This window comes from Sphaerulina musiva (genome assembly GCF_000320565.1).
Source record: "Sphaerulina musiva SO2202 unplaced genomic scaffold SEPMUscaffold_12, whole genome shotgun sequence".
NCBI classification, from domain to species: Eukaryota; Fungi; Ascomycota; class Dothideomycetes; order Mycosphaerellales; family Mycosphaerellaceae; genus Sphaerulina; species Sphaerulina musiva.
In genome coordinates, this window is record NW_016017394.1 from 1,169,072 (window position 1) to 1,186,540 (window position 17,469).

General features: G+C 51.5%; 6 protein-coding genes across 6 annotated transcripts; 2 read left to right on the top strand and 4 right to left on the bottom strand.

The window, feature by feature from the left end:
• The first annotated feature begins 232 nt into the window (after positions 1–232).
• On the top strand, positions 233–1,968 carry SEPMUDRAFT_152241 (cytochrome P450). The gene is made up of 2 exons (XM_016907324.1): positions 233–801; positions 852–1,968. Exons 1-2 carry the CDS (start codon positions 242–244, stop codon positions 1,894–1,896), a joined length of 1,605 nt encoding a protein of 534 aa, XP_016756747.1. The 5' UTR covers positions 233–241; the 3' UTR covers positions 1,897–1,968.
• Positions 1,969–1,999: 31 nt separating this feature from the next.
• SEPMUDRAFT_152242 (uncharacterized protein) lies at positions 2,000–3,716 on the bottom strand. The gene has a single exon (XM_016907325.1). The coding sequence runs from the start codon at positions 3,591–3,593 to the stop codon at positions 2,061–2,063; it is 1,533 nt and encodes a 510-aa protein (XP_016756748.1). The 5' UTR covers positions 3,594–3,716; the 3' UTR covers positions 2,000–2,060.
• An 863-nt stretch (positions 3,717–4,579) lies between these two features.
• SEPMUDRAFT_20042 (Cloroperoxidase) lies at positions 4,580–5,923 on the bottom strand (the record flags this gene model as incomplete). Its single annotated transcript, XM_016908321.1, has 2 exons — positions 4,580–5,657; positions 5,712–5,923. Coding segments are annotated over 2 exons (1,290 nt in total), but the record flags the coding sequence as incomplete, so codon positions are not given.
• A 2,228-nt stretch (positions 5,924–8,151) lies between these two features.
• On the bottom strand, positions 8,152–8,927 carry SEPMUDRAFT_121404 (uncharacterized protein; the record flags this gene model as incomplete). The annotated part of the gene is made up of 3 exons (XM_016901686.1): positions 8,152–8,275; positions 8,326–8,523; positions 8,578–8,927. The coding sequence occupies 3 exons, from the start codon at positions 8,925–8,927 to the stop codon at positions 8,152–8,154; spliced, it is 672 nt and encodes a 223-aa protein (XP_016756750.1).
• A 767-nt stretch (positions 8,928–9,694) lies between these two features.
• Positions 9,695–11,692, top strand: SEPMUDRAFT_152243 (coenzyme A synthetase). The gene is made up of 2 exons (XM_016907326.1): positions 9,695–10,232; positions 10,284–11,692. The coding sequence occupies exons 1-2, from the start codon at positions 9,705–9,707 to the stop codon at positions 11,304–11,306; spliced, it is 1,551 nt and encodes a 516-aa protein (XP_016756751.1). The 5' UTR covers positions 9,695–9,704; the 3' UTR covers positions 11,307–11,692.
• A 1,222-nt stretch (positions 11,693–12,914) lies between these two features.
• SEPMUDRAFT_152244 (uncharacterized protein) lies at positions 12,915–16,825 on the bottom strand. Its single transcript, XM_016907327.1, has one exon. The coding sequence runs from the start codon at positions 16,409–16,411 to the stop codon at positions 13,145–13,147; it is 3,267 nt and encodes a 1,088-aa protein (XP_016756752.1). The 5' UTR covers positions 16,412–16,825; the 3' UTR covers positions 12,915–13,144.
• Positions 16,826–17,469: the final 644 nt, after the last annotated feature.

Genomic DNA, 17,469 nt, shown 5'->3' on the forward strand with positions numbered 1-17,469 from the left:
CTGTGAGAGCGGAACGCAGCCGCACCTACTCTTTCGCGTTTGTTGCTGCATCCCCCTCTCCGCCAACTGCTCGACGGGAAAATGCGTTGACCCAGTTCTCTGCTGCTCCGCGAGAGCGGAACACTTTGATAAAGCCGACTCGTCAAATTTTGACGGAATGGCGTTAGAAGTAGGAGGTAAGGTAGGTCAGGTTACAGCTTAGTACTTCTCCCAGCACAGTCCGTTGTGGACAGTCGCAGCAATGTTGGCCCACTCCCTCTTCTCTCTCATCGACTGTCTCCTGCTGTCGCCCTCTGCCATCCTCCTAATCGTCCTCTCCTGCACTGCTGTCTACGCTGTCCTCACTTGGCAACAACATGGCAGCATTCCTGGCCCCTGGCTGGCCAAATTCACCGACTTGTACCGCCTCATCGTGGTCTGGCGACGAGACTCTCACGACACCTATCTCCGGCTGCACAAGCAACACGGCGATATCGTTCGGATTGGCCCGAATTGCCTCAGCATCTCCATGCCAGATGTCATTAACACGATATATGGCATATCCGTCAAGGCGAGCAAGTCCGACTTTTACTCCGTATGGCAGAACATTGTCCACGGGAAGCGAACGGCCTCTCTGGTCTTCACGACCGACGAGCAGCAACATGCTCTCATGAAACGACCCGTCGCAAACGCATATAGTCTGAGCACGCTGGTTGAGTTTGAGCCACTGATAGACTCGACGACTGCAGTTTTCCTGGACAGACTCGATGAACAGTTCGCAGAGACGGGAAAGACATGCGATCTTGGCACATGGCTGCAGTGGTAGGTCAAGATGATCATATCACTGACGGATTCCGCTGATGTGGTAGCAGGTATGCGTTTGATGTGATTGGCGAACTGACGTTGTCGAAACGTCTTGGATTCATGGAACGTGGCGAGGATGTCGAGAACATTGCCGCTTCCATCGGAGCGAACTTTGATCGCTGTTCAGTGCTGGGTCAGATGCCCTGGCTGGACACGTGGATATACAAGAATCCTCTGTACCAAAAGCTGTTTGTCAAGGGCAAAGTCAACCCAATCATTGCTTTCGGCCAACGTCGTCTGCAAGAAAGGCTGGAAGGCAAGGGTGACGAAGGCGCTACACAACACACCAGCCTCAAGGATTCCGAGTTGAACGAGAAAGTCTTGAATGGCACGCTGCCCAGCAAACCAGACTTCCTCTCCCGTTTCCTCCGACTCCACGAAGAACAGCCGGAAATCGTCACGGATCAAGCACTTCTCGCCTACCTCTTCATCAACATCAACGCAGGCTCCGACACGATCGCCTCCACTGCACGAGCCATATTCTACTACCTTCTCAAGCACCCCACGACTCTGACGAAGCTCCAACACGAGCTCGAGGCAGCAAAAGACAACGGAAAACTAACTGCTCCTTTACCAACTTTGTCCGAAGTCCAAGTCCTGCCATACTTGAACGCAGTAATCAAAGAAGCCCTCCGTCTCAACCCCGCTCTCGCACTACCACTCGAACGCATCACTCCCGCCCAAGGTCTCCAAATCGGCGAAGCCTTCATCCCACCCGGCACGATCATCGGAATCAACCCCTGGGTTCTCCATCGCGACACCCGCATCTTTGGCGCGGATGCCGAGGAATGGAATCCCGATCGATGGCTCCGCGACGATGCGGAGCAGGAGCAGGTCAAGTATATGGATCATCACATTTTGGCTTTTGGTGCGGGGAAGAGGACATGTTTGGGGAGGAATATTGCCATGTTGGAAATGTCCAAGTTGGTTCCGGCGCTGGTGATGAGGTATGAGATGAAGTTGAAGGATCCCGAGAGGAATTGGGAGGTGTGGAATTCTTGGGCTGTGAGGCAGGAGGGATTGGATGTGATTTTGACGAGGAGGAGGGCGTAGAGGAAGACTGTAGACATTGGACGTCTCGTTTTAGACTGGCTGGCTGGCTGGCTGGCTATATCTATATCTCTCGTCTTTTCTTTCTCTCTCTCTCTCACACTTCCTCTCTCTCTCTCTCTCTCTCTCTCTCTCTCACACTCTCTCACACACACACCAAAGTAAACTCACTGCACTTTCGATCTCACACCCTCCGCCTCGACCCCCGCAGGCCCCATGGCCATGACACCCAACGCAGCAGGAACCCAACTCGAAACCCTCGCAACCACAGCTTTTTTCCACGTCGCCGCCGCCGACGAAGCCGAACGAAGAATTTTTGCACCACCACCACCTCCTTTTCCACTCCTCGTCGCCGTCCTACCTTTCCCAAATTTCTCCGCAATCTCCCCCTCGGAAAACGCCATCGTCTTACTCCTCAACAAATCCGCAATTTCCCTCTTATTCATGCTCCTCTGCACCTCCCCAATCGGAACCAAACAGTCTGCCAAACGAGCATAATCCTTCCTCAACAACGCCCACGTCAACATCAAATAATCAATATTATGAAACACCAACGCCCTTCCTTCCGCATAGAGATGCTTCGACTGCAAAAAATGTACGGGTTGCTCCCGCCAATGCCGACGAGGATGCAAATGATGTGCAGTGTGATAGCCGTCGTTGAAACAAAATCGATTACTGGGTACGTCGATGAGAGTGATACTTGAGCGGAAATCCGACGTCGGGTCCACGTCGTCGACGAGGGCGTGTTGGCCCCAATTGCCGATCATGAGGCCGAGACGGAGGAGACAAAAAGGGATAATCAAGGTAAAAATGCCAGCTTGGAAATGGATTTTCGTCGTCATAAAGGCGAAAAACGCAAGACTGGCGAATTCCGAAATGAAAGATTTCCAGGCCAGAAGAGGTTTGTTTTTGCGCAAGAAATACAGCGGTAAATCGAGCCAGATGAGAAACAGGAAACGAGCGACATAGTGCAGGAAATTCCACACGTCGTCGCGTTGATAGCGGATGGTAGAAGAGAGATCTTCGGGTCCATTGCCCTCGACATGGTGATGTTTGACGTGGTGATAATAATACGAATCCCACGTGTGACCCATCAAGGGCTCTAGAATGTACGGAAACGTCCAATCCAGCCAAGCCCAATTCCGGGATAATACGCCATTATTGTGAATGTGATTATGCATCATCAAGGTGAAACCTCCCGTGCACCAGAATGTGAAGGCCACGTGTGCGATGCCGTGGAGGTAGGAAAATCGGTAAAAGAGCCAGATGGCGCTGGGGAGGTTGACGGTGAAGTAGAGCAGGATATGTGTGAGAAAGACGACATCGGTGGGGTGTCGGACGATGCGAGATGCAATTCGCGCATATGGACGCACAATGTACTCGTTTAGGAGAGGGTGAATGTCCTTGTCATCCCAGGTTACGAAGACGGTGGGTTGGAATTGGGGGTCATTCGGGTCGTTGAGCGCTTTGAGACGTCGAAGAGCTGCTCGGTCGTGCTCATCTAGGCTCTCTTGTGGTTGTGATGGTGTACTGGTCGTCGTCGTCGTCTCGCTGTCGCCGTGGCCATGGGGTTGTATGTCGTGTTTGCTGTCTTGTGGTCCTGCTGCCCCAGAGTCCTCGCTGTCGTTATTGTCTTCAAACAAATTCCGAAGCAGAATCAAATCCGGCTCCGTCAAATACGGATGAATCTCCGCCGTCATGATTATTGCGAAAGCACTCAATTCAACACGCAGATGCACCAAATCCACATGTGCTGTTGCTGTTGTTGGTGCTGCCGTTGTTGTTGTTGTTGTTGAAAGTGAATACCTACAACTTCTCCTAAGTAGGAGGTAGGAGGTAGGAGGTAAGGTAATGCAGGTGAGGTGAGGTTCTGTGAAAAACGACCGTGTGTGTCACTGTGTCCCCTTGCAGATTACTTTCCCGCTCGGGTCAGAAAGGGGGTCCGAAAATCATCTCGCCACACCACGCCGCACGCGTTCACGGGCCACCCAAAAACGAGATCGACATTTCACCTCTTTGGAAGAGGAAGCCGCGTAGCATGTATATACGTGCTTCAAACTCCATCTAATATCGATGACTTCCATTTATTGCCAGCGCTTCTGTCGTTCGCTACCCGAGTTTCTGTCTCAAATCATTCTAAACGCCCCTAGGTATACGGTATACCTAAAATCAAATTAAGGATTCAGGTGTAAAAATCCTTTCGAGGTGCAAGTCTTCGGACTGGGCGCCGAAGTGACGCCATGGTAGTGGACCGACCCCTCGGACCGAGCGAGGAAGCGAGCCGCTGTGTGGAGCACTTCGCATCAAATCTCTGTGCCCCAGTTTCGACAATGGCATATCTCCGTAAGGTATTTCTGGTAAATGGGAAGAGCTGAAGAGAATGAGGAGGTGAAGTGAAGTGGACTGGAGCGGGATGTTAATACTGCCGCGCCAAGAATCGCCAGGTATTCGTATACCGAAAGGTAGTACTTATCCTTGTTCCCTGTGCGGACTGAGTTTCAACTTCCAACGACAACGACATTGATGTGTGAAAGATATATGACACACAAAAAAATGTTCACGGTATGTATAGCCACGAGGGGAGGGGGGGGGGGAATGTGAATGGGACGAGAGAAAATGGTTATTATCAATTGAAATTCTTTCATAAATGGCATAACTTGTCGTAAAAAATCTAGTTACCATACAGGTTACGAGGTCCCTCAACAGCACTGTTGGCGCCAGGAAACTGGTGATCCCATTCTCCCTGTGCCTTTCCCTTGGGCATATTGGGGCACGCACCGAGACCAGCAAGAGCAGGGAGCAGCTTGGTCTGCACCGCACCCATAGCTTGGCTGAGAAGGTTGCCGTTGAAGACGCCCGCCAGGAAGGATGGCGTGTCGGCTTGAATCATCTGCGAGATGAAGCAGCCGAGTCGCTGTGGGTCTTGGAGATCTGTCGCAGAGTTGATGAGACCACCAGAGATATCTCCGAGGTCAACACCGGAGAAGCTGTTGACGGTACCGGTGTTGCCGCCCACTTGGCAGTTGCTGGGGTAGGAAACACATTGCTGAGCGGTGGAGGCAAGAATGTCGGCGAGAGTCCATGGGTCTTGCTCGGATCGCTTGTACCAATTGTCGGGGATGCGCTCAGAGCCAAAGGTGTACTGGAGAGCTCCGTTGGAATCTCGAGTGTACCCAAAGAATTGCATAAACACCTCCTTGGTCAAGAAACCCCGAGGCTCCTGTGCGGAGTGGTTGGAGAGCAGCACATTGGCAAACATGTGTGCACCAAAGGTGAAGGCAACACCAGGGTACACGGGAGCGAAGTAGTTGGGATTGTTGGCGATGCTGTATTTCTTGCGGTTGGACGAGTGCTGCGCCATTACACGTGCTGTGATCAGGCCGTTGCCCATCTGGTCTGCGAGATCGAAGAGTTCCTGCATGAATTGTGGGTATGAGATGCAGTTGGAGTTCATGGTTGGTGCAAGCCAGTCACCGCGGGTGATGGAAGCATCTGCTTCCGTTCTCAAATGTCCATATGCACAGATACCGGTCTCGTTGCCGAGCAAGCCATCGAGAGGTCCGAGTGATCCCGTCCGGGGGTCATGTGGACCAATGGACCATCTACCGCTGATGGGATCACCGTTGAAGAACATCGTTGCTGTCTGGAGGAAGAGAGTTGCTGTCTTGTCGAGCGAGAATGCCTCCCACAGACCAGTGTTGATGGCCTCTGCAGTAGCGATACCGTCGCGAGGGATGTAGCCGTGGTTGGCGGCTGCGTTGAGACTGTTCGCACTGTCAGTACGTTGCTTGCCTGCACAAATTCTTGTTCATCCTTACCCTGCACATGGTCCTCTCACATCGCCAGGACCTGGCATCCGGAACTCATGGTCCCCCGAAGTTGATACGAGTTGCGAGCTTGCGTCGAAGCTGTTAAAGCTCGCATGCACCGGTGTTCCTGGGAATTCTGGGAACTGGACTGCGCCTGTCGGGATCCCAACCTGTCGCTTGTTGTTGGCAACCATCTCGGCCATTTGAGGGAAGGCCGCTGCTCCGCTCAGGAGCAGGGCGGTTGACAGGATTGTCGCAACCATGTTGTCGTTGTGTGAGTGCGAAGAGCAGGGAATGGTGGCTGATAGCTGGTGGTCTTCAGCAAGGAGAGCATGCTCGAATTATATTCATTCTGACTGAACGGCCTGATGGCTGGGATCTGCATGTCTGCATGTCTCTTTCGACCATATCCGTCGTCGGTGGTAGAGATCTGCATCTGCGGGGTCTGAGTATGCGCCTCTTTGGGGTCAGTCACGCTTCGGAATAGTTAGTGTAAAGTAGTGCGCGGAGGATATCATGCCATGCTTTCCTCTCATTGGTCATAAATCACCAATCAGGCCAAGAACGGTATAACGCACATCAGAAAGATGTGGACTTAAGCTTCTTTGCTAGAGTTGCTGAGAGTGGCGAGCCACTCGAGACAAAATAATTGTCAGCTGTAGAAGTCCCATTGCCGACGCTGTAGATCGACACGACTTTGATCTCTTTTGGGAATTTCGGTCAACCGGCGTGATATGTGCGCTCGCTCAAGATGCAATGAATGCGTCTCTAGTGGAAACCAGTACTGGTGGAGGTAGCAAGATGACTTCCAAGTAGCTAGAACTCAAGCCTTAAGTAGTGTGATACGAGTTCGCAAGTTGTTTGGCGGTATGGCAGAATCTCGAGGTTTCGTCCCATATCTCTCGGGCACGAGGTTGTGGTTATTTCTTCAGCACAAGCACCACAGTTTGTGCCATCCGTTGCAAGAGCCTTGATCCAGTACGAGTAAACACCTTACTTGTCCAGTGTTATGTGGATGACCGGGTGGATACTTCCCATGTGGTCCACATAGCTTTATTACTACGCTAGGTGGTACTCACATTAGGTGATGTTTTTGGAGTATAATAAGGGTCATGAGGGTCCAGTCCGAGGTTCGAGGGTCCTGAGTCAACACCGTACAGAGTTCCACCTACAACAACAGCTACCTCCACGGTTGACGGGGACCTGCTTCCATCACAAGTACACTGTATCTTCTATGTAACTCGACCTGCGTGGCCCAGCATGTTCAAGCCGCATTTGCCAGAGCCCACTAAGCCGCGTCGAGATGGTCGCCGCCTCAATGTAACTGCTGATCAATGTTAGGATTCTCTATAGGAGGTTGGCCGAGCACTGTTCGGCAGATGCTTCTTCATCTAACCGTATTCATGAAATGGCGCATGAGATGTAGAGATGCGCGAAGCCAGTGCCTCGGGCCTATCGCTTGCGCCTGCTGATGTTGGAACTCATATCGAAGTTTAAGTATAAGCAGAAGGAGTCCTTGGGCGAAGCTTGGTTGCGTTACGGGTGTTGATCGTGTGTAGACAGGCCGCTGAGAAATCCAAATCGCCCCGCGAGCAACTATTAGAACTATGGCGTCGGTCCCTGATATGCTATGCTTCGTGATCAACTTGTGCGATGATACTCTTTCAAGTATGAATTTTTTGTTCACCTGACCGGGGTCTCCGCAAATCTCTAGGAGGTATTGCGACACAAGTCAGGGTGGTCGAAACAATTGCGACTAATGACTCGATCCAGCCTCAGCGGTCATCTAACCGCACTTCCCTCGGCGATACCTCCTGTATAGGAGGAGGTAAGGTACAGACCTCCAGTCTCTCGGAGAATTCTCGTGGCGATAGCGTGGAGGCGAGAGAAGAGGCGGGGGGAAAAGAGCGGAGAAGCGTGGAGTATGGGAAGGATCGACGGCTCGTCCTCCCGTCCATTAGTCTCGGGCCTCTCGGCTCCCGTCATCCTGCTTGGCAATGTGAAGATGCTACCTCCGCTTGCTCGTGATTGGCTGGCTGCCGTGGGATCATTGAACAAAAAAAAGGGGGCTACTACTACATTCCCTCCGCCTGTATACCTACCTCCTAGCTGTGGCGGAAGAACTACATACCTGTAGGTGTCGCCGTCTTTGGCCTCATTGTCTATCCTATATTCTATTATTTCTGAATGCATAATTGCAAACAGTAAGGCAATCATCGATATCTTGGGAGATATCACGCATATGATCAATCACGTCGAGCGCGGCAGAAGACGCACCGAAGAGATGAGTAGAACAGAGGAGTTGATGCGCTGAAGATTATCCTGATTCGGTCAGGCGAGCTGCCTACGGAGCAAGAGAAGTCTCTAGCAATCTCTTATGGAGGAGCAAAGTGCTGCTGGTATCTGTGTTTCGGCCTCCATGAGTCTGCCCAAAGTCGCAAGAAAAGGCTCAAAGCCTGCTACCACTGAGCGCTTCCAACTTCCGGGTAACGGCCGGTTCCGCGTGTATACCGCCAATAACATCGAACTTGTACACATCTGATTCATCGACGCTCTTGACAGGCTTACTGTACCTGTAGGCTGGTTAGCTCATCTGAGAAAAGGGGGACAGCCTTCAACTTACGCCATTCTATGTGAGAGAGCCTGGCCCTTGATTATTGTTTCCGAGAAGCGGTTCACCGTTTGTTCCACGGAATCACGGGAATAGTCTTTTATCTCAGAGCTCTGCCTCAAGTTCTTCGCGTGCCACACCTTGACCATGATAGTGCCCAAATCCTTGTTGAGCTTCTCATTCGCGTCGTCCGTCATTTGACATCCATCACTGACTGATGTACGTTAGCGTGGTATTCAATACTCTGGTCACTGCAACTCTGACTGGCTAGTTTCAAGAGGAGCAAATCTGTACTTGGCAAGCTCTGTGCGACTAATCTGCATGCCTGTGCTCTGGAACTGTTCACCGTGAACTCTAGCTCTCTTCGCGTCCATAAGGGCGCTGTCGGTCTCTGTACCGTCAACCATGATCCTGACTTCAAATGCACTCGACTCAGCTTCGATGCCCTTCTCGAGCCGGAAGAAGACCTCGAATTCTTTGCCGGTTGTGGCTTCCACGAAGCATGTGGTCACTTCGGGCTCGCCGTCATCGTCGGAGTCCCGATATTCCTGGAGTGGCTTCCCGTCAACATGCACAGTGACCGAGAAGCCGGGGACTGTTTCGAGAACAGCCATGGTGATGTTACGCAGCGGAGATGTGGGGGACAAAGGATTGATGTGAAGAGAAATTTCATGGTGGGGAAAAGCGCAAAGAGTCAGTTGCACCAGGGCACGACTTGCGAGCGCTTCACCACCAGGGGCTCGTGAAAGCGACCTACTCAGACTCCAGTATGTATCACCGCAAATGATGCCTCCATGGTGTAGATGTATACCCTCCCTTGCCTCCTCTATTGGCGCCCACAAACCTACCACGTACTACAGCAGCTCTTGACGGCTACCTCTCCGTGCCCGACCCATGCACGCTCTATTCCACCCCCATCCACATTGTCGCAGTCGCTCACCCACAAGAGTGACTCGATCATTTGTTACCCGGAAAAACCCTTCCAAGATGTATTCTGATACCCATCCCCATGATAACGGCTCTTCATCGCCAGCAATAGCGTACCATTCCATGCGCGCTCTTCTGTCTCGTCCGTCGTCACGCCAATGATGGTAGGAGGTAGGGCTGTGTCAATGCAGATGGAGAAAGGAGTCGAGGGAGAGGACAGGATAGCCGAGAATTACCTAGGAGGTAGGGTGAGGTCGACATGCCGTTCCCGTTCCCGCCGATATCGCTTCGGCCACCAGCCCTCGAAGATCGTCAAGCCGGGCATTGCATCACGACCGGACATCTCCACGGGATTGAAGTGATAGGCGTGCAAGATACGTACAGGTATCCTGCGACTGTACCTGTATCTGTAGGTATTCATTCGAACAAGTTCTCTCATTCAATACCATCAGCTCTCGCATACCATGTCTACCTTATCCAACGCCTTCTCCGGCACGTCGACCTCGACAGCCGTCATCGTCCCCGGCCCTCCAGCTCAAGAGATCAGCTACAAGCAGCTGTATGCCGATGTTCTCTCTTTCCAGCACAAGCTCGCAAAGCTAGGAATCACCAAAGGCGCCGCCGTGTCGATTGCCATACCAAACAACTATGCCTTCATTGTCTCCTTCTTGGCTTCAGCATGGCAGCGGGGAATTGCTGCGCCGTTGAACCCAGCATACAAGCAGAGCGAGTTCGAATTCTACATTGATGACCTGTCATCAGCGTTGGTTTTGGTGCCGCAAGGGCAGGCGGACGGGCCAGCGGTAAAGGCTGCCAGAAGATACAAGGCCGCTGTGGCGGAGTGCTATCAAGACCTAAAGACTGGTGAAATAGTGCTCGATATCAAGGATGAGGGCAAACTCGCAGGGCGTGGAAATGTGCCGGTGGCAAAGGCAGAGCCGGAAGATACTGCGCTGGTCCTGCATACTTCTGGTACGACAGGCAGGCCAAAGGTATGTCTCCGCGCGCGACATGGTCAAAGTCCTGTACTGATAGAGAGACAGGCCGTCCCGCTGTCGCACCGCAACTTGACGAGAACTATGTCGAACGTGAAAGATACTTACCAGCTCAGCCCAGCCGACCGCACAATGCTTGTCATGCCACTCTTTCATGTCCACGGTCTGCTAGCAGCATTCCTTGCTCCTCTCGCTTCTGGGGGCAGTGTGATTGTCCCAGGTGCCTTCTCCGCCAGCACGTTCTGGACTCACTTTGTGACCCACAAAGCCAATTGGTACACCGCTGTACCCACAATCCACCAAATTTTACTCAAAACACCCTCAGCCTGGCCCAGTCCTCTTCCAAACATTCGCTTCATTCGAAGTTGCAGTAGTCCGCTCAGCCCCAAAGTCTTTCATGACCTCGAAGCAGCTTTCAAAGCCCCGGTACTGGAAGCCTACGCCATGACAGAAGCCTCCCACCAAATGACTTCCAACCCTCTCCCATCAAAAGGGAAGCGAAAACCAGGCTCAGTCGGCATCGGTCAAGGCGTCGAGGTTGCCATCCTCGACGCGGAAGGCCACAAAGTTCCTCAGGGAAAGGAAGGCGAAATCTCAATCAAGGGAAGCAATGTCACAGCAGGTTACCTCAACAACGAAAAAGCCAACCAAGAAGCCTTCACGTCGACGGGATATTTCCGAACCGGTGATCAAGGGTTTCTTGACGCAGAGAACTATGTCTACATCACAGGTCGAATCAAAGAGCTCATCAACAAAGGGGGAGAGAAGATTTCGCCTATCGAATTGGACAACACACTGGCACAACAAACCAAGATTGCGGAGGCGGTATCTTTTGCCATACCCGATGAGTTGTATGGGCAAGACGTGGGAGTTGCAGTGGTGGTCAAGGAAGGAGAGAGTTTGACACAGGAAGAACTGATTGAATACATGAAGTCGAAGGTGGCCAAGTTCAAGGTGCCAAAGAAGGTTTTCTTCGTCAAGGCCATGCCGAAGACGGCTACGGGCAAGATTCAGAGGAGGAATATCGCCGATGCTATGTTGAAGGGCGAGGCGGGCAAGCCGAAACTGTAGTGATGACGAGAAGAGAGCGGGGAACGCATGGTGTACACTCTGGTAGCACGGTTCCTGCGGTGAGCTTCACTTCTTCGTTTCTAGACATGAGGAGAGCGACGATGACACGGAGCAGCAAAGATACCCCCAGAGACGAAGTTCTTCAACCAAATTGCTCCATCATGTACTGCTGAATTCGAGCCATGAAGACCTCAAGTTATCAACATCAACGAGCTTCAAAGCCAAGGCATAGAGCAGCAGGCTCAACATTTGACCAGTTCCATGTGTGTACAACTCAGCAAACCTCCAGGCTACCACTGCTCCTGACCTCGTCAGACGCGCTCCCCCGAGAAATTGGCCAAGTCCTTTCCGACAATATTATATAGCAATTACGATATACAAGGGCCCAAGCACAAGTATACTATCTCTCGTAGAAGTATATCTTATGCCTTGCTACTATAGCTCAACTCGTAGCCAAGGTAGGCACCTATAAGGTATCTATAACAGCAGCGGGAATATATTAGGAAATACTCGTACTTGAAGGAGATAATAGCCGAGCTCGAGGAGTAATATCGAGGAAGAGCTCTCGACTAGTAGTAAAAAGCAATATACGTCTCGAGCGTATAGAGAGTACTATAGTTAATAGAGAGCTATCGGAGAAGTACCTAACTTAGAAAAAGTTCTCGACTTAAAAAGAGTTCTCGACTAGAAGTAAAAAGCAATATACGTCTCGAGTATATAGATAGTACTATAGTTAATAGAGAGCTATAGGAGAAGTCCTTAACTTAGAAAGAGTTCTCGAATAGAAGTAAAAAGCAAGTCCTCTACTTAGAAAAAATTCTCGACTAGTAGTAAATAGCGTTTTATATCTCGAGCGTATAGATAGTAGTATAGTTAATAGAGAGCTATCGGAGAAAGTCCTTAACTTAGAAAGAGCTCTCGACTTAGAAAGAATTCTCGACTTAGAAAGAATTCTCTACTTTAGAAGAATTCTCGACTAGTAGTAAATAGCGTTTTACGTCTTAAGCGTATAGATAGTAGTATAGTTAATAGAGTACTATTAGAGAAAGTCCTCGACTTAGAAAGAGCCCTCGATAAGAAGAAAAAATTATTAGAAGAAGTTCTCGAGTCTTTTAATCTAGAAAGAATTCTCGACTACTAGTAAAAAGCAATATACGTCTCGAGCGTATAGATAGTAGTATAGTTAATAGAAAGCTATCGGAGAAAGTCCTTAACTTAGGAAGAATTCTCGACTAGAAGTAAAAAATATTATATATCTCGAGTGTATAGATAGTACTATAGTTAATAGAGAGCTATTAGAGAAAGTCCTTAACTTAGAAAGAATTCTCGACTAGAAGTAAAAAGGAAGTTCTCTACTCTAGAAGAATTCTCGACTAGAAGTAAAAAGCAATATACGTCTCAAGTGTATAGATAGTAGTATAGTTAACAGAATACTATCAGAGAAAGATCTTAACTTACTCTTAGGAAGAATTCTCGACTAGAAATAAAAAAAGCGTTATACATCTCGAGCATAAAGTACCTAGGTATATATGTATAAACACACTCGTCTCGAAAAAAAAAACTAGAAGCTGATCTAATAGAAATCATCTTCTCAAAGAGTACCTGAACCAGTAACAAAACAATAAGACGCCATGCACCTTTCGCTAATTTTTCACAATCTGTACCAATCATCCATCCATTCACCTTTCCCATCCAATCCAATCCGGCCCCATTGCGAATCTGATTGTAGGGGATCTCGCCCATCCATTTTGAAAAATCCACCTATGGAAGAAAAGTAAGTCATCATCACGGGGGCATCTAGAACAACCTAACATTCCAGCCAGACAGACATTTGCGGTTCAAACGGCCTTTTTAGTATTCCGCTCTTCAGCCCTCATGATGCCTCGCAATCGCAACTCCATTTGGCTATTCTCAATGTCTCCTCCGCTACGACTTCGGACCGTATTCACACTTCCCTCTCGACTCAATTGCGCCACTACATGGTTTCTCGCATTCAAGCTCAGCATACTTTCCTTGCGACTGATGGCTCCATCTGAAGCAGATCGCATACTCGCGCGTTCGATATCGGCGTTGACCACCCGCAATCGAGATTTGGGAACGGTGAACATGACTTGAAAGTCGCGTTTGGCAGCAGCACCCTCCACATCCCACTCGTTTTCGGCTTCCCGAACTTCGAGAGACGTCCGAGCTTCCTCGCCCCAGTCACCTGCGAGGTTGGGATCGTCTCGGTACGGATCAAGACCATCCCAATCTTTCTGTCCTCGTTTCTGTTTGAGGAGCGCGCCGCCATCGGATACGGTACGCCGTGGGCCGTCGCTGGCGCTAATCCCACTGCCCGACATTCGGGTGGGAGATGATGCAGAGGTTCGCGGGTCCACTTCATCGTGGGCGTGCTTACTTTGACTAGTCATGCTGAAGCTGCGCTCATTCATGGCTGTCGTCAACGCTCGGCGTATACTGCCCATCCAGCCTTGTCTTCGATGTGGAACCGATGACGCCTCTGCTTCCGATTTTTGTCCGCTGACGTTCATGCCATGAGCGGCCAGTGCTCGTTGGTACGGATCATCGCGATCACGTACGGGGCTGCCGCCGAGAAGTGATTTGCCTTCTTGCTGGAGGCCGATGAAAGACGAGTGAGCCGTCATGAAGGACTCGGTCGATTGATCGGCATTCTGTATAGGCTCCAATGCCGGTGCCTTCTTGGCCTCTCTCCTCGACTTCCTTTGACTTTCCGTGTGCGCTCCTAGGAAGTAATACGGTGACTTCCTACCACTGCTCGATGCCGTCGTAGTCATGGTTCCTGTTCGTGTCGCCAGTGGCGACGTACATGGCGTGGTGTCGGCTTCCCGCCGGGCCAGCGCTGCTACCATCGCCGCTCCCGTACGTGTCGACATTGTGCGCGTGATCGAGTTCGTGGACGTGTGAGAACGAGAAGATTGATCACTCAGCGTGGAGGACGTTCGTTCATCTGTCTTGGTAGGTGACATGCGGCCCGTCCAAGACGCAGGTGCAGAACCATGGCCGGAGCTCGAGCCAGGCAGCTCATCGTACTCGTGCTCTATCACCTCCCAGTTCGCGTCCTGATCAGTGGACACTGGCTTCCGCTCGATGACCTGATGCCGGGACAAAAAGGTCGGAACTCTACGCAAAGTTTCTGCGGCATTAGCCGGTTGTGGCGAGTGAGGATGACTTCCTAGCGGGTTCGGGACCACATCATGGGAACTTTCACGAACAGGCGAAGTCGTGGTGCCCGAGTGCAGCACTCGCTGTAGCTCTTGTAGCTTCGCCTCGGCATTACTAAACCTGTCGCGCACTTGTCCTGGCTCCAGAGTTGGGGACTGATCGAGGAAGGGGTCCCGTGGAGTGCTGGCTCGTTCAACATCATCCTCATCTTGTCGTTCGAGAATGGGATGTATATTACCACTGCCCTGTATGACCTGCGAGTCGTCGTATCTTGCTGTCTTGTGATAGCTGTAGGGCCTGCTTGCCAGGCCTTGAAGAGAACTTGGCACGTTGACGAAAAGACCTGTGGAAGCGGCTTGTTGCATCTGCTGTTCACCGTTCCCGACGGCAGAATACGGCCCATTGCGTCGATCATGCACACTTCCATGATCCAGGAATGGCTGATCCAAAGCCATGAATGACCCGCCTGCAGAATGCACCAATGCCTGTTCGCGCTCCTCCCGCTTCTTCTGGAGACGCCTGGAATACCAGAAGTACGCCAGAATCAGCAACACCAGCACGAGCACGCCCAGACCGAGACCCAAACCCAGACCTGTTTGTTGCGATTTCTTGCTTAGAGCTCCACCTCCGGACGTGGATGCGCTCGCTTGCCCAGTATACGAAGGATTCGTGTACGAGTCAATCCACTGGTTCGCAGTGGCGTTGTACAGCAAGATCTGATCGCTGACCTGCGCCTGCCTTCGGGCATATCTCGAGGATGATGCAGCGGGAATGGTGTAGCCGCCTACGATCATCACAACGCCACCAGGAAGCATGGCTGCACCATGTCCGTATAATCCAGTGCCTGCGGCGATGCCGCTGCCCGTTTGATCGGGTACTGTCCAGGTCCATGCCTCTGCTTCATCTCCACCATATTCGGAGCCTAGATTCAGTATTGCCAGTTGTGGCTGTGCAGGGTTCGAGACATCTCCCACCCAGCCCCCGATGATGATGATCTTGCTGCCATCTTGCGAAAGTACCGCTGTATGCCCTGATCGGGGCTCCACCGCTGAGACATCAGACGAACGTGCAGCGAGATCTGTTCTGGTTGCTGATGGCTGCTGCACTGGCAAGAACGACCAGCTATTCTGTGGCAGAGAGAACATGGCGACTTGAGAAGTATTGAGGAATGCATCTTGGGTGTGCCCGCCAAACAACAGAAAGTCTCGCTGTTGGGTCTGCGCATTCCCCGTCGTGTTGACTCGAAAAGTGGGCGTGAGGCCCGTCATGGAGAATCCCGCTTCCGGTATAGGTGGCCCTCTGGCGGCCGTGTTGCTGATATCATATGTACTTCCATCTCCCGAGGCATATTCCAGCATCGTTTGCGAGTACTCTGCGTCGCTTTGCCATGTTGCTGCCGTGCTATTACTCTCGGGACACATGCCGCCAAAGACATAGAAGTCTGCTGCCGTCACTGTATCGGCCACGCCAGCCGTGAAGGCCACTCCGTTACTGAGATAGTTGACTCCCACCAAGTTCCCACTTGAGCTGAGTTGTGTTCCAGATGTGTTATGTTGTGCCCACCCTCCCGAATACCGCCATAGCGTGGTGTCATCTGGCCCCGCGTCACAGCTGCCTGCAACGACAGTGATGTTGCCAGCGCCATCGATGATGGGCACATACGGCACGAGGGTATCACTGTTTAAGAAGGGCAGTGTCTGCGACAGAGTCTTGATTGACAGCTTATTGACGGAGAACTGGCCCGAGACATCCAATGCCTGTAGCGTGCCCTGGTTCGCATTGCTCGACGAGCCGCTCAAGATGTATGCGGTGGTGGAGTTCTCCCATGTGAGGACAGCCGTCGGATTGTATGGCAGTGAGGTATCGGCCAGCGCCACATGCGACAGAGCCCAGAGGCTCCATGGCAGGAACTGGTTCTTCATAAGAATATGGATTCGGAGGTGAGTGCCAAGGTCATGCAGAAGACGACCGCGAGACTGGTGTCGTTCGTGCTGCTACTACTACACCATGCTCTCCTCCACCATTCTCTCCCATTCGTGAGCTCTTGGTCGTGGTGGTATCGTATCGTATCGGAGGCGAGCGTAAGGTAAGGTAGCGGATCAAGTTCAAGTTGCGCTCCCCAGCAGTAGTTGCACAGCTTAGACAAGAATGTGTGTTAGTGATCCAGAAGGCCGGAATGAATCCAGAGTCAGGTATGGGAGAAGAATGAGCGAGGCAGGTCTCATCAATCAATCGAACGGGTGGCCATAGTACTACGGGTGCCGGGCGGTGGTAGAGTGCAGAGACCCATGTACAGAATAGATATCTGGCAGCATCAACAAACGGCAGATGCGCAATAACAGAGTCTAAATCCGACAAGCAGTACCTCCGTACGATCACGACGGATACACGCACACTGGCCTGGAACCACAGTCCCAACCTTCTCGTCTGCGACTTGTCCAGTAGCCGCTGCGGATTGCGCAACGACCGGCCCATGTGTGGATGGCTGGGCTGGCTGGGGGCTATTGTTTTCCGCTGAACACGGTTGGTTGGCCCGGTGATATAGTGGGGCACGCGTCTTTTTGCACGAGCACGCCCAGCGACCCAGTGACCCAATACCCACTGGGCACTCGCATTTCCCTCGTGAGAACTAGTTCCTGTACGCGAGTTGGAAAGACTTGGGGAACCCTGACTAGTTTGCGAATCAGGGTACTAAACCAAGGCGGCCGACACGAAAACTTGGCTACAAGTAAAGTGCCATGATATGACAAGACGCGACGCTGTAGCCTGTAGTCGGGGTTGGGCCGTCTATCGCGAGAACTACTGCTAGTCTAGGTGAGGCATATACAGGTCGCGAGAGCGGATATATATGGATAGTGATTAGCGACCTTGGGTAGCGACAAAGATACGACAAAATCGAACACATACCTGTACGGTCAAGTATTGAGTCCCACCGACCGACTACTAGGTAAGGTAGGTTCCGATCTCGATCCATCGAGCA